This window comes from Grus americana, chromosome 19 (genome assembly GCF_028858705.1).
Source record: "Grus americana isolate bGruAme1 chromosome 19, bGruAme1.mat, whole genome shotgun sequence".
Taxonomy (NCBI): Eukaryota; Metazoa; Chordata; class Aves; order Gruiformes; family Gruidae; genus Grus; species Grus americana.
The window spans coordinates 9,562,297-9,578,498 of NC_072870.1; the positions used below are offsets into that span (position 1 = coordinate 9,562,297).

At 36.6% G+C, this 16,202-nt stretch overlaps 1 protein-coding gene across 1 annotated transcript in view; it reads left to right on the forward strand.

Annotated features, from left to right (window-relative positions):
• Nucleotides 1-16,202, forward strand: part of MED13 (mediator complex subunit 13) — a 54,600-nt gene that overhangs the window by 10,425 nt on the left and 27,973 nt on the right. Inside the window, exons 3-4 of the mRNA XM_054847194.1 lie at nt 1,620-1,788; nt 15,963-16,108. Coding sequence (XP_054703169.1) covers nt 1,620-1,788; nt 15,963-16,108 — 315 coding nt within the window. The remainder of the gene's footprint in view (nt 1-1,619; nt 1,789-15,962; nt 16,109-16,202) is intronic.

The following is a 16,202-nucleotide window of genomic DNA, read 5'->3' on the forward strand; positions in this document are numbered from 1 at the left end:
AATACTATTGCAACCTTTTAAGCTTGTAAGTGCCTTCCAGATAAAGGTGAAGGGGCTTATTTCAAAGGGAGATTTAAAATGCAAGGACTTGGCTGTATTACTGAGGTTTTCTGACCATCGAGCAAAGCAGTGGAAAGCTGTTTGAACCAAAATCCTGTGTGAAGGAGAGGTGAACAGACAGGTCGCTATTGTAAGACCTGTTGTACGGGACTAAACCTGAACCCAAGCGTCATTTCTTGGAGGTGTGCAGAGATGGCATGAGGGGCAATGAATGTGAGAGATGAGCAACCTGTTCTAACTTTGAACTCTGGGTGGGGGATGGAGCAGATGACCTCCCCAGGTCCCTTTTAACCTAAATTATTCCATGACTATCCAGAGACTGCAGTAAAAATATGTCTCCTTATCTATGTCAGACAGTCTTCTAGTCTCTGCTGCTACCTGGAGTATAAAAGCAATGGCATTGTAAGAATAACTATGCTAGGTTGGTCCAAGGTGACCAGTAGCAGATCCTTAGGGATATATGTATGATAGACAGGGAATTGTAGGCATAAAGATAAGACCTGATTGCCAGTAACTTAAGGACAAGATCTCAAGTTTTCTCATATTATCCTACAAATTAGTGTGTTGTTGGGAATGAATGATATCACATATATACTGGGAGATACTAAAGGAACTTTCAAATGTCCCTCATTTCACCTGTGTAATGTAATTGTAATTCTTTGGACCAGTGCTTATATTTCTAGGGTCTGTAAACTATGTTCAAACACTGATCATGAGCCAGAGTGGTTGAAGAGATTACAGCTTCTTGTAATGAGTCTGATTTGGCAAATCACCTTGGCTTGTATAAGTTGTATTCCATGACTGTGATTTGTGGGGCACATAAGACCTCAGTGTTTCATTTCAGAATCCTGTCACTATGAACTGGGCTTTGTCTTTCTGCTTGCTGTTTTTCTCTTCTGTTCTATGTGTAGATCAGAAAGCGGGACTAGCCTGCTTAAATATTTCTTTTTTATTTTGGATTAAAAAGAAAAATTGCAGTTGTGAGAGTCTTCTGGGGAGAATCAGATTGTTCTTGACAGTTTTCTGAATCTAGGTTTCCCCCCCCACGCTTCTAGTAAATTGATGCATATTGAGGGTCAGATGATCAATGATATTTGTGCCCAGCTTTCCTCAGTCAATGGTAGCTAAAGACACTAAGGTATATTAAAAGTTTGGCTTTGGGCAATTTATTTTTAAGCATAATTGTCAGCTAACTCTTCAGTGTAAGTAATTCATACTACCCAAAACATGAGCCACCTTGCAGACAGATCAGTCTACAGTGATCTTACAGGCTGAAATATATATTGTACTGGTGCTAGTTGTTTCCTTTTGTGTACAAATAGCTGTTGAATTGTCTGTTCTTGTTGGAGACGAGATATTGTTATAGCTGATTCCTTTTAGCAGTTACACTATTCTAATGTGAGCAGAGTTATTATCTGAATGTAACAGGCTTTTTTTGGTTGCATGTTATTCTATGAATGTCTTAAAAGCTTGTGGGAGAGAAAAGGACATTGTGATATGTGCATGGAAATAATAGGATGGAATTCAATGCTAATTTATTTTTTCCCTTTGCCTTATAGAAGAGGAAGATGGTGTTTGGGAGAATGGACTTTCTTATGAATGTCGCACTCTACTTTTCAAAGCTGTTCACAACCTGCTGGAGAGGTGTTTAATGAATCGGAATTTTGTACGCATTGGGAAATGGTTTGTGAAGCCTTACGAGAAAGATGAAAAACCTATAAACAAAAGGTAGGATGTTTTATTTTGCTTTATTAAAGAAGTTATAGGGTTTATTTAAGCTCCATGCTAGAAGAAACATTTATTTAAGAGCACTCTGTGTATGGTTTGTTTTGGGAATCTGGATCTCTGACCTTTCTTGTTTTGCTGCCTTTTTGGAGTTCTTCAAAACTTCCTTATGATGAAAGGAAGTAATACTAAAGGTAGTAGGCAGTCTCTTCTGTACTGGTACTTATGTACAGAGCATGGATAATAGGGATGTTGGAAAAGAAGCTAGAGTCTTCTAGAAAGGAAGACAAGGATACCTGTGTGAAGAGCTACCTGCTCTGGACTTCCCAGTATAGTGACTGGGACTAATTCTACTTGTAAATACTAAGACTCATTCTTTGAGCAAGCGGGATCTAGAGAGCTATTTCCAGGTACCATGTGAGGTTTGGATAAATTGCATCTTATAGGAGATGTTGAGAAGAGAGTTTGAAATGTCGGCTCCTGGTCAGAAAGAAGGTTGTATCTGGGAACACTGGTGTATAAAGAATATGTGTGGCCCCCGCGAGGAGGGCAGGAAGAGAAATTTTGGTCTAAATTGGAAGGACGACTTCTCATGGTTCTAACGTGGTTTGACACGGTCTATGTTGCCTAGCAATAAATAATGAAATGAATAAAAACTAGGTTAGCTGGAACAAGTTTAATCGCTGTTCCCAAATCAGCTTTTAAAATCCAAAGTAATTTAAAGCTCAGATGATGGATTTTTTTTGTGTGTGGGGTTGTTTGTGTATGTGTGTGATGTGTTAAATCTTGCATGCAGGAAATTTTGAGATCAGTGGCTTTGCTTTTTGGATGTGCAGTTGGCCATTTTTGGCATCTTCTGCAATAAATTTAAACTTGAAAGAAAATTAGAGCTGGTTTGGAGCAAAAGCAGAAGCACATGTTTGTGTGTGTTTCTGTTGGTAGCTGTGAACTGCTGCTTTTAATTTATGTATAAACTTATCCTTTAGTTCTAGGCATCTCTTTCTCCACCCTGGTCAGGGCAAATGTTTCCTCTCTGGGGTGTCTTTGTCCATCCATTTCTTCTGTGTGTTGTTGCTATAAATCAATAGTAAAGAGTTTACTTTTAACTATTTAGGCCAATATTGTATTGGCACAGTCTAGGCTTTCCCCATTTGAGGAACTGGTTTTCCAAATTGCCATTTGAAACTAGCATTAGTTATGGCATGGCATCTCTTACAGTAATTCTATAAAGCTCTCTGCAGCAGCTGGAAAAGCTGATGAAAGCTTTTAAAATAAAATAGCAATGTTTGTTTAATTTGGAGACTCTAATTCTTTTTTTTAAAGAAGGTCAGAAGGTCAGCATGCTTGATGAAAATAACTAAAGGAATTGTATGCTTACCCACACAACTACTTCATCATAAGTAGTCCAGAACTACTGGAAAAATATGTAGAAAGATTAGTCAGATCTGTGTAAGACAACCTCATGGTAGAGAAATATCAGTGTTTCCTAACAGATAGTTCAATACCACATGATATTCTGAGTACTGGCTTTTTTGAAATTAGGTGAGGGGAACAGTTAACAGATATGCAAACTCCTGGCATATTTGGCTCATCCCTTCTAAGAATATCTGTAATTTGGATAATCTATGCTCTCTGGAAAGTTAGGCTCTTCGGAGGTATCCATTCAGGCCTCTACTGCTCCCAGCAACTTCCTGTGGAATGATTGAAATAGGTGCTTTGTGATACCACCTCTGTAGCTAGAAAGTGTGTCACTCTGTGGCCAAAGAGGAAAAGTCAAGTGGAATGGTTTGAGTGGATTTTAGTGTCGTGTATAAATTGGAATACTCTTCTAGTTGAAAGCGATGTTTCTCTCTTACCAAGTGTTAAGTGTGACACTGCAGCAAACTCAACATAAAAGGACTTGCAGCCTGCTTAGAAAATGCTCTGAATCTTGCACCCAGGGTGCTAATATGTATCTTACCAGACAACTGGTATTAAGGTTTAGTTTTTGTTAATTCTAGACAACTTTCGTGTATTTTTCCTCCCTCAGGATCCATTTAATCAGCAAGACCTATACTAAATTTATCTTTTTTTTTTTTAAGTGTGGCTGAATTAAAAACCAATACAAATGACCACCAACCACTCCCCAAAGCCATTCTTCTCTTCATGATTATGGATGCACATATTTTAAGAATCAGAACAGTTTTGAAGCTTTTTTTTTTTTGTCTTTTGGGTATTTTCACCATATTTCAAGTAATAAGAATATTACTATTCCTAATGCTAATCTCAAAAGCGTGTCATACTAGCCTCTTTAGGAAGAATTAGAATCTTTTTCAGAAGACTTTCTGTTTCTTCCTCTGTTAAAAATACACATATGTCCTTGAAAAGTGGTGCTTCTCCTATGTAGACATGGCCACAGATGGCTGTGGCAGGTATTGCATCTGTCATAGGGAATAAAGGATTTCTGTTCAGGAATATTGTAATTACTTCTCTATATTGTTTGTGTTGATTAAATATATATCTCATTCTTAAGGAAGAAAAAAGTTACCCATGACAGTGTTGATATATTTTTATTCATCCTTTCCTTCTTAGAAAACATTGAATAGTGGGAAAAGTACAGGAAGAAACCGCATGTACCCAAAAATAGGAAGATTTTGCCCCACTCCTCTGGTATCCCTGCATGAGTGTTGTCTTGCTTCGTTTCAGACCTTGTTACAGTTATCTTTAGTGCCTACTTCCATCCCATATTGTTATGTATGCTTTGCTTTCCTTGAGACTGTTCTTTGCATTAATATTCAGAAACCCTGAGATAGAATTCATGTGACTCTATAATTTAAAGGCACTTGCTATACTGGGTATATGAAATCTACTACCAGTCTGCTTCAGATCATAGTTTATACTGCCCTGCACTTTGGGGCTTGGCTGGCCGCTAGATAGGCTTGTTCTCTGTGTATTACAACTACAGATTTCGATAAGGTTGGTTGTTCTTCCTGGTAATCTTTAGTTTCAAAGACTTTGATTAGAAACTGAGTAGTCAGTGCTCTTGACGGTGAAGGTAACTTCTTAACATGTGGTTTCTGGAATTATGGTTGAGTGATGTGCAGGACTTTAGTCCACTTTTTCACTTTCTTTCTCTTTGAAGGATGTGTGGATAGAGCTATTTCTTTCATTTGAAGGTGATCCCATCTGTGTTTTTCTGAGTTTTGTTTGAATGCATGTGGTTCCAGAACATGTGAGATTTTCTGTTATGTGGTCTCCCAACAATAGAAGTCAGTTGTGTTGTGCTTTTCTTATGTATTTGGTGGTGCAACAGACGTAAGGCTGTGATTTCTATTAGGTGTTCGGCTGTGGTGACAGATCCTCAGGCAGCCACGGCTTCCTGTCTGTTGCTCTGTTATTCTTCCTCTTTGTATAAGGTTATATTAAAAAAAAAAAAAGCCATTTCATCATTGTGTTGCATACATTTTAATTTTAAGAGGACCGTCCTTAATGTTCATGAACTGATGCCACTGTGGCATGTGAATAGATGACCAAGAAAATAAGAATTAGATGGTTTTAAGTCTTTGCTGTTTAATTATGTTTAATGATGTGACTGCTAAACCAAACAAACTTATTAAACTAACTGCATATTATTGTTTAATATCTCTTAAAAAATTTCCTGTGGAAAAAGTAAAAAAACTCAGATGTTTGTATTGTGCTGTCACGTGCTGTGTGTTGACAAGGCTGCAAGGTAATAACCATGACCTGCTCTTCCCTCCCTCCCCCTGCTTCTTCCCAGTCTAAAACCAGCATTGAGAAAAGTGAGACAGTCATGTATTTGGTGATATTTGATCTGTTAGAACAAGTCATGATTACCGTGCCTGAGGAAACTGTCTGAGGTTTTCAAGTATGCTAGTTCCACTTCTGTTTATAGATAGGGCAAGAATGGAGTAGCTAACTCCCTAAAGTGTATGTGGTGGGTTTTTGTTGTTACTTCTTTGTAAGTAGACGATTTTCAGTTTTCAGGAGCAGGTGATGGGGGTCAACAGGAGAACAACAGTAGAATAAAAGACTAAAGAGAAGGTTTTGCTAATAATCTTAGTTGTAACCAAACAGGAAAAAACCTCATTGCCGTGGTATTTGTCACAACCTTTTTCAATTGCTTAAAGCAAGGTAGATCAGAGAATAGCAACCTATTGTGCTTTTATTGCCACATTCAGAAATATGGTTGTGTATGCTTTATTCAAAAATCCACCCTATAAATGTATGAGGTGGAGATTGTGATCTGCTGCATCCGATCTGCTGTCAACCTTTTCTGGTTCGACTGCTCAAATAACAGCTTTTGGATGAGACTTTTCCTTTTGCGACTGGATGCTAAAATAGTAGTCTATACCTGGAATAAATATGATTGGGAAACTTGTCAGATTAAGCACTATTTTAGATATAATTCCTTAATGAAGATTAAATCTGACACTCCTAATGAAACTAAAGTATGAAGTGCTTATGTGGAGGATATCTCCTGAAGTCTTGGTAATAAGGACAACTTGCTAAACTTTAACATAATTAAAATACCAGTAAGCAAATAATTGAGTAATCCTGATTTTGTGGGAGGATCTGAGAGACAACTGAAAATCTAGTGTACTAAAAGGTACTATATTACTAGTATGGGTGTTTTTTTGTTGTTGTTGGTTTTTCCCCTTGTAAATAGGAAATAATATAACCGATTGCAGTGGGTGGCAAACCAGAACTTGTGCCTGACGAGTTCACTTAAACCACCAAAAAAAACCCCAACCACACACCCAAAACAAACAAATAAAAAATACACCCCAAAAACCCACTTGGAAAATCATAAGTGATAAGCTTATCATAGCTTACAAAATGAAACTTGTTGCACAGGTTTTGCAGGTAATGCTGTTTAATGTTAGTCTGGGTACAGGATTTTATAATGCTGTTCTTTTTTTTTTTTTTCATGGAAATACTATTTTATCTACCTGATGTAAATAAGTATATGGCTTCATGGGAAATGACTGCTGAAAAATATTCTAGATATAAATTTGGTTTTGTTATAAGCCCTTGTACATGAAGTTATCTTGATTTGAAGGTCTGCTTATCATAGTTCAGAATACATGTATTTTTTCTCTACCTCATCTTGCTTGGAAGAAGAGGTAAGACTAGCCACTATGGATGCAATTCCTGAGTTTGGTGCAAGTGTGTTGGACAATCTGCAGTCTTGAATGGCCATGGCTGTGGGGAGGGTGGGTTATTTTTTCAATTGGGCCATGGGAATGGTCTTGCTGCCTACCTCAGAAATGTTTGTATTGATAACGTAACAGTGTGAATGAGATCAGCTGTTGTCTGTTTGGTATTCACTGCCCTTAAGACAAAGGGAATGTCTGTGCCTTTGATCCTGAGCCCACATTTCTGCCTTACCCCCCTGTTTGGCTACCTTTTTCCCATTTCCCATGGGCCCTCTTTCCATGGGAACAGAGCAGTTTGCTTCTTGATCCCTTTAGAATGATACTGTGAATTATTATTAAGGAACAGAATGAGGAGATTGCTGGATGCTAAAGCTCAAAAACCTCTTTGTATTTGAGAGAGTTAACTATATAAGAACAACATGTAGCCACAGGTTTTGAATTTATTTCTATATATTTAATTATAGCTGAAACTACAGGGCTCTTCCTTGATATTGTTGGAATATTTTCTAGTAAGTCTGCTCAATTCTTTTTGCAGCGTAAATTTCCTCCCTATGTTAATCTTTAAATCAAACAATGTCAACATTTTTTTTACAACAGCTCTAATGAGGCTGTTCTGGCATCATGTACCGGCAGGAGAGCAGGTGATGTTTTTCCTTTTACTGTAGACAGCTGGAATTGAGAGCTGCTGTAAGTAGGACAGTGCAGGATAAACAGCAGGAGCTGAGAGTATTGATCACATGATTGTCTCTTTGGAATATTGGGTTGCTACAGAGACTACAAGCAGACAAATTTAGCGCTTTACATCACAAAGCAGTTTTCGCTTATTTAGCTTAAGTTACAGTGGTAGTTGGTTCATCAGGACAAAACAAAAAAATGATATGACTCTTGGTTTTTAGCTTTCAACAGTAAATCTATGCTCGTTTTGTACACTGAACAATAAGATAATACAAGAACCATACAGATACTTCAGATTTTGTTAAATGAAAATTTTATAACGCATTTCAATTTTGAACTCTGAAAGAATCTGGCTTAACAAGATGTTTGTAAATGTTTCGGAATGGGAAAGAGCAATACGTTGAAAGCTGTTACGGTGTCTTTGAAATAGAGTAATGTCTAGCTATTATCTGTTTTCCAAATGTTCTGGATTCCTATTCTTTATAGCACATGTATATTTCATTATGAAAGCTCAAGTTCAGATAATTGAGATTTGCACCCCTCAATAATTAAAGGATGCTAAAATATAAGATGACAGCTTTATTAGTCTCATTTAAGTTCTGAATTACATGAGCAAACTTTTTTTAGTATTGCTTGTAATTGTTGTATCTGGAGAAATAGATACCTTTTTTGTGTGTGTATGTATAAAATTCTGGTTGCATTCTGAAAAAAATCAGTTTTGCTTCTCTGTAAGATGTCATGTTATAGTTTTAGTAGTGTACACTACTAAAATCTTTTTGTTTCAACCTTGTTTTTACTGGGATGAAGCTAAGCTCATTAATAATGAAGTTAATTTAAAAATGTGGAAGTATTTAGGGTGAATATGTCATTCTGGAATACAGGTCAATTACTACGGTTGTATTTGGTTTAGTGCACATAACTTGGTTATGGAATAAATATTTTTAACTCATAGGTCTAACTAAAACCAAAACATCCTCAGCTATGTGAAAAATACTTTGGAGAGCCTTTTGACAGTAGCCATTAGTGATGTGCTTTGAACTGGAAGTTTTTTTCTACTTTGCTATTAGCTATGTTTTTTTGCTTTGTGTTATCATCAAAATCAGCTTTCTGCTATATTTACCTTCATGACCATAGGGAGTTACTCAGAGATACTTAGAAAAATGTCTGCTGTTCTGTCTTTTTGTCAGTATATAGAGAAACACCTGTGTTTTGAGATCTTATTACTTCATGTTAAGATACAGAACATGTAACTTGCTAGAAAATGTAGATGTGCATTTGTTTGCGCTTTCGCGTTAAGGATATTAATGCCACTGCATCCGCTTGAAGCACAGACCTTGTGATAGGGCTGATACAAACTCTGATGTTATAGGGGAACTTCTAGCCAAGGGCAAGAAAGGCATGCTTGTGAATTGATTAATGATGATTCAAACTCCTATCATAAATAGTAGTACTGCAATGTAATGAGTATGTATGATAGCATGTTCTTCCTAGAGAACTAGGAACTAATTTCTCTTATCCTCTTATTTCCCTCAGCCCCCAGCGCTTAAAAAGCAAAACAGCCTTCCCCCAAATAACTAAAACAAAACCAAAGAAAGCTTCTGAAGGATTTAATAATTGAAACAATTTGTGTACTTGTCTTGTGGTGGTATTTTTTTCTTTCTTTTTCTTTCTCTTCAATTTCTTAAATCAAGAAAACTAAAATATTTTTCCTGGGAATTGTTTTTGGTACTGTGTTAATATAACAATCTGATTGTAGTATTTTACTTACTTCACGTTTGTCTTATTACAACAAATGCATACTTAATTTCCTGTTCCTTTCTAGTCTGAACTAAGATTGTGGAGTCTTGTAATTCAGGAGTATGGATGGTGAGTGGAAATTGAAGGTGCCATGTTTAAAATAAGATTGGCTGTTGAAGCAACATAGGTGTGAAGGGGGCTGCATAGAAAGCTTCTCTTCATTAGTGCGTTGCATTGTTACGGCTATACCTGAAGGTGTATATAGTCACAAAGAACTACTCTGAACAAGCACTTACAGAGAAAAGGTGGTAGATGGGTTGTCTTGAGGGAGTTGCTTCTGCTTTTCTTCTGTTAGCTCAGAAAACCTCAAGTGGCTTGGCAGCTTCACTCTTTCTTCTCCATGATGAAAAGCCCTAGAGGGTTGCCTGACAAAGAACAAAGCATATAGTGTAATGTATCGTAGAATAGAGATGATATTGAGCATGTGGTCAGGTATGTAATTCCTCAAGACTTATTCTTTGCAGTTATGTTTTGTTTTCTATCCAATGCTGATTGCTATAGTGTTGTGTCTCAACCTGGTTAAAGAAAAAAATCAACAAACAAACAACTGAGTATGAAGGGTCTTAGGGCTTAATGATGTGTGTGTGTCACCTTAAAACTTTTTTTCTATTTAATTTTTTAGTTCCAGAAGAACCTATTTAATTGTAAGACTGTGTCCTCCGGACCAAGAATTTACTATGGATAGCAACTGCACCTTTTAAAAAGGAAATTCAAGTGGCATACTGAAATAGTCTGTAGTTGAGAACAACTATTTGGAGATGCTTCTATTTGGGCAGCCGTGATGCATCAGCTGGGAACTCTCAGGTCTATTGCTGCTGCTGCTAATTGTTGTCAGCCAGTCATGATATATTGATTCTTGGTCAAAAAGCTCCAAAGGATTCTGGGTGGTGGCCGATATGTACCAATTTTTGACAAACATTTTATAACAGTCTGAAATAATGATGCATATTAATTAGAGACTTAAAACTGTAGCTGATGTGTTTGTGCTCCTAAACAAGGTGTGTTCTACCCCATTGAAAGGGAAATGGTAGAATCCTAATTGTGACAACTGTTAGTTCTGGGACAGTAATTTTACTTTGCGATGTCAGTTTTCCTCATCTAGGAAATGGCAGTAGAAAAGACATAGTTTATAAGGAGATGGTAAATGTTTTGGTAGGGTTAGCAATGCTTTGGCATAGTAAGCTGCTCTTGGTTCAACTCAGAAGTAATTTACGAAGACAATCTAGGAAAATATGAGATGGTAATTATAAAACAAACAAAATTTCTCTCAGTTGAAACATTTGGATACTTTTTTGAATTTACTATTAAATGTGCTATAGGGTTTTTTAGTTGGAGACTGTCTTGTTGCTTCTGATGTTGTTGCAGCCTCCTTGCCTTTCAGCAGTAGTGTGGTGGTGATTTGAAGTATGCAATCTAGTGTAAAGTGTGGATTAGTGAGGTTCTAATGCAGCTAATGTTTGTGAAGCACTTTGAAGATATAAAGCTCTACGTAAGTACTAATGTGGAGGAAAAAACAGACCTAATTACCTTTTTATCAAGGAGGTATTTTCAGATTTACTAATGGCGATGTAGAAATCTCATGTATATGTAAATTTTAGTGTGCTTTCCCTCCTTCTCTTCAGTTTCTCTTGTAAAGGTAGATGTAGAAATTGTGTTGAAATTGTCCACATCAGTTTTCCTTTGTTTTCACATAGAATCATAATCTTTCTTCTCTGAAACAAAAACATCTTTGTTTCGTATGACTAGAGTGAAGAGGGAGAATGGTGGAATAAAATTTTTTTTTTTTATACAAATGTGTTTTAATGGAGTGTAGATGAGGACTGAAGGTTGCTTGAAATAGTATTACTTCCAAAGAGTGTCCCTTTATTTTATTTTATTTTTAAAGTTGCTTTCAATATTGGAACTCATTCTGACTGAATTCTGGTGTGTTCAGATCAAAATTGATAAAGAATGCTTGTTCTGATGACATGTCATAGCATCTGTATTCAGAGATCAGTTGGAAACTGGATTATTGATATTCAAGTTCTGTGATTAGGACTAATGAAATTAAGTTAATTAGAAATATTAATGGAGTTACTTCATATTCAGGGTCAGGTGAGAAAATGAGGTTTTTGGGAGAACTAGGATTTTTTTTTTCAGAATTTTCTGTTAAAATTCTGTCTTCTGCTCTTACATTTTATATATGCCCATGTAACAATACCTGATTATAAAAGAACAAAAAAAAGGGGGGAGGAACAACAATAGTAGCTTTAAGACAAGCTATTATTTTTTTTGCTATATCTGCACCTTAAGAACTTCACTGATTCTGCATGCAGGACAAAAGTTGTGAGCGTTGAGGTATAGGTATTTTTTTTTCTTCTATTTCGGTCATAAGATGCTCTGCACAAATTATCTAATCGTCTTCTAAGCTACTTAAAAAAGGTCTGCAAATAAAAGCATAGGTGAACTCTGCATTAGCAGGCAGGAAACCACCAGCTTGCTTTCTGTTATTGTGTCCTTAACTGAATTGTAAAGGTAATTTGCCTATTTGCCCCAAAGTGATAAGTATGTAAATTTTTTGCTTGATTAGGATTTTTGGCTGTGAGGTGAGCTATTGAGAATAGAAGAGGAAGACTTGGAGAAATAGTGGAGATTATATATTTTAATAGGTTATGGTAAGGTTTGAGAAGATTCCTGTTAAGCTGAGGTTGAGGCGGCATTGTGTACTAGTAATCAATCTCTGGAAAGTTAAGGAATTGGAGAATGTACAACTGTATTAATTTAAAAAACAATAAAAAAGCATGCACATTTAGAGAGTTTCTTGCTAAGTCCCTAAACCGGTGTACGTAGGGGCATCCAATAACTTAAAGCTGTGGTTCTTTTGTTTTCCTTCCTCCTTTTTTCCACTCCCCTGCAAAGAGCTTTAGTATGGGTTTGATTTTTCTTTTCTTTTTTTTTTTAATTTAGGAGTCTTCATTGTATTTTTTTGTAATTTTTTAAACATATATTTCCTAAAGTTTTGTAACCTGACAGAAATGATGATAAATATGAAGAAACAATTTCTGAGCATGACTAGCTAGGAAGAAGTGTAATGATATGTTTGAGTACCTAAAGTGTTAGTTTTGCCTTTCATGTTAACCTTTAGTTTAAAGACTCATATTTTCAGGAGATACTGTGTGTACTGTGTGAAACTTGTTTCCCTTAGCTTGAGTTTAAGGACAGCACTGTTTTTACTATGTATTTCTGCTATGAAACTATATTATCCTATTGTGCATAAAATAACTTCGCTGCACCTCTGCAAGTACTGAAACAAAAATCTGAGGTGGTGTGTATCATTTTGCTGTTTAACACTTGAATTTATAACCAGAATTAGTGAATATTTTATAATGCTTGGATTTTCTAGAATGAACCAAACCATAGCAGATCTGCTCTCCCTTCCGTACAAGTAGTGTGCTTGCAGCTTGCATGACAACGCTGGTTGAATGATGTCAGTGACAACAATGGCTACTCTCTTACTTCGTTATTTTGTTGGAAACTTCTCCCCTGCTGAGTTGGGGGAGAAAAGAGTTCTAATTTGGGGGGGGGAGTGTGTGTGGGGTTTTTGGTGTTTTGTTTTTGTTTTGTTTGGTTTTTTTTTATTTGGCTTTTGCATGATGACCTTGAATTTTCCTTGCTACTTAGGACTAGGTTTGCAGCGTAATGAATTGAAATGCTTCTGTTATCATGCTGATGCTTCTCTTTGTCTTGGTTTATTTGAATTCCATCAGATTATGTGACAATTGTCTGCCCTTCCTCTGTGTAATAATGTGGTATTTACAACAGACATAGCTTAATTGCATTTAAAGTGTATTTAAAGAATATGTGCTTTTATTTTTTAAACTTTGCCTCACTTATATTAAGCTTCTAAATTGTTATCTGTCACTCGGAACCAAGAACACTACTCTTTCACCTTAAACTATCCAATACAATTTAAAAATAAAATTAAATTTGAAAATCAGTCTTCAACTATTTATATAAGGATTAAAGTTTAATCATGCTTCCATATGGGAATTTAGCGGTGTTTGCTAACCATGTGACTTCACTTGAACTTGAAATCATCAACAAGATGCTTAGCTCCATCATCACTGCGTTTTGGAAACTAACTTTACTGGGACTCCTGAGCAGTATGTTATTTCATCTGCAGGGAGTGTTCTGTCCAGAGTTGGATTACCAAAGCAGTTGTGCTATGGAGTTGTCAATGAATAGTGATAATTGACTCATATATGTGGATCCTGGGGTTTTTTTGTTCCTAAAACACAATTAAAATTGTGCAGACTTGATGTGCCTTAAACTGTTATGTTTCAGTCAGGGCCAGCCACTTAGAGCAGTTCCTCACTGAATTTACTTCATTGCCTGCTTTAAGTTACTGTAATAAAAAATGTGCTGTGTTTCCTGTTCCTCATTGAACGGTTTGTGGGTTCTCTCATCCTTGAAGTGCTTTAGGTCCCTAATTTTAAATCTGCTGGTAGGCAAAGCCATGTGTTTAACACTGTAGCCTTCTTTCTTCTCATTGTAGTGACTACCCCGGTGGCTGCTCTTTGAGTCTTTGGGGTGAGACTCAGTGAACCAATTTATCTCTGTTTTCATAGATTGAATGGACTGTGCCAGTTCCAGAAACTTTTTTTTCCTTACTGTTTCCTGTCCCACCATGTACCTGCTAGTGGAGGAAAGAAACATCTTGGAAATGACAGTAAAGACATACCCAGTAACTGCATCTGTGGAGGTTGCATTTTAATAGTTACTCAGGTGCTTGGAGTTTGTCAGTTCTTCATGCCCCGGAGTGCTCTTTGTATCTTTTTCAGGAACACAAAACTTGCTTTGCATTCTCATGCTGTAGAGTAAGAAATGCAAGCATTTCATGAGTTCAAAGAGCATGCGTGCCATCCCGGGTGTTAGTTGACTAGGTCTAACTTTTTTTTTTTTGGGGGGGGGACAGTGGTGTTGCATTCATACAGTCATTTTAGGCTACAGTAGTTCATGGAGTGTCTTTTCCATTTGACCTTGCAAAAAATGCACTAGTATCTGCTATTTTGACTGACTTAATTTAGTCTGTTTCCCTTGACTTTTTTTTTTTTTACCCTGAGACTGATCAGGTGCTTGATGCTACCCTCCTTAGAGAGGATTTATTTTCTGTTCAGTAGTTTATGAAGTACTTTTTAAGGTTCTCCTTGACTTTCATACTTGTATTACTGAGGTGGTGAGCCTAATTTAATGTCCAATGTGAATAGCATCGTCTTGCTTTTAAACATCTGTTCTTTTCCTATGGGAGCGTATTAGTCTGGCAGACACTTGAGATAACTTGTAGCTAATATAACTGAAAATTGCTGTGCCTGTACAACTTCTTTAAAAAGAAAAAAAAAAAGTTTTTTCAGACGGAACTGGGTATGAAGATGTACTGCTGCTGCGGTGTCCTGGCAAGGATCTGCTTTTTTTTTTGCCTTCCTGCTCTATTCCTGCCCTTTAATTAAAATTGATAAAATGTATTTCACATAAACCATTGAATCGATTTGGATGCAACATAAAATATTTTGATAGTTGTATTTGCAGGGGTTTATCTGTATTTCTGTAACAAAACAATAGCTAGCAGAGCTGCAAAAATTGGGAAGTCTCTGAAGTATGATCTTGGGAGGTAGAAGATTTCATGGAGTTGCTAACTAGTAACTATGTACAGCACTGTGAAAACAGCATTTAATTCAGAGTTATATGAGGCAGATGTTTATTGTTGGGGTGGTTTTAGACGTACAGGACTCTTTCCTTCCTAAAACGCTCTGGATTGAGAGAAGCTATCAGTGAAGCATCTGATATTAAACATTGATAGTTGCTTTAAAGACTTTAACAATGACTTAAGCTTTGGGTTGGGTTTTTTTTTTTCCATTGATTGTATCTTCCCTTTTGTGTGTAGGTATGAGATTTAATTTTTAGTTACTTTTGTGGCTTCAGGAGCATGAAGATAAGATTCAGTTTATCACCGCCAAACCAACGCTTCTCAAAGCTGTTGGCATTCTTCTTCCTCCTTTTAAATGAATGACCTGTTGGCTAATATTAAATATAAATTTTAAAATGTGAATTCTACATAGTGGATTTGTGATAGGAGAACCTAGATGTGACCTCATTAAAATTAATATATGTTCAGAAATATTTTTATAGATTTTAAATAAATATGTAAGGTATAAAAGTATTAAGTTGTAGTTTTCTTCGTCTTACAAAAATTGTGTTTTAAATTTCCTCCAGACCTCAAAATATAAGGTGTCAGTCTAAAGAGACTGAAAGCTTAGTGTCTGTTGTTTTCTAAATGATTGATCTTTGGTTTTGTCTCTAATGCTGGAATACTTTTGTAAATGCTCCAAGGGAACATGTAATTAGTATTGTCTTGCTATTTAGATAAACAGATTTTTGATTACTTCATTAATGAATATTTTGGGAGGAAATGCCTTCAAAGTAGTGAGAAAGCCATCAACTTGAAGTTCTATATTTAGGAGTTTTTCTTTCTCTCCCTTCCACCCCCCGCACCCTCCCCACTTCTCTCCCCAGCGAGCACTTGTCCTGCTCGTTCACCTTCTTCTTACATGGAGACAGCAATGTTTGCACCAGCGTGGAAATCAGTCAGCACCAACCTGTGTACCTGCTTAGTGAAGAACACCTCACTCTCGCCCAGCAGTCTAACAGCCCTTTTCAAGGTAGGTTTTGCCAGTCAGTAGGGAGTATTAAAGTGAATCAATTCTTTGTGTTGCTCAGAATGAGGACTTCTGGCAAAGACTGGCGGTGGGAGCA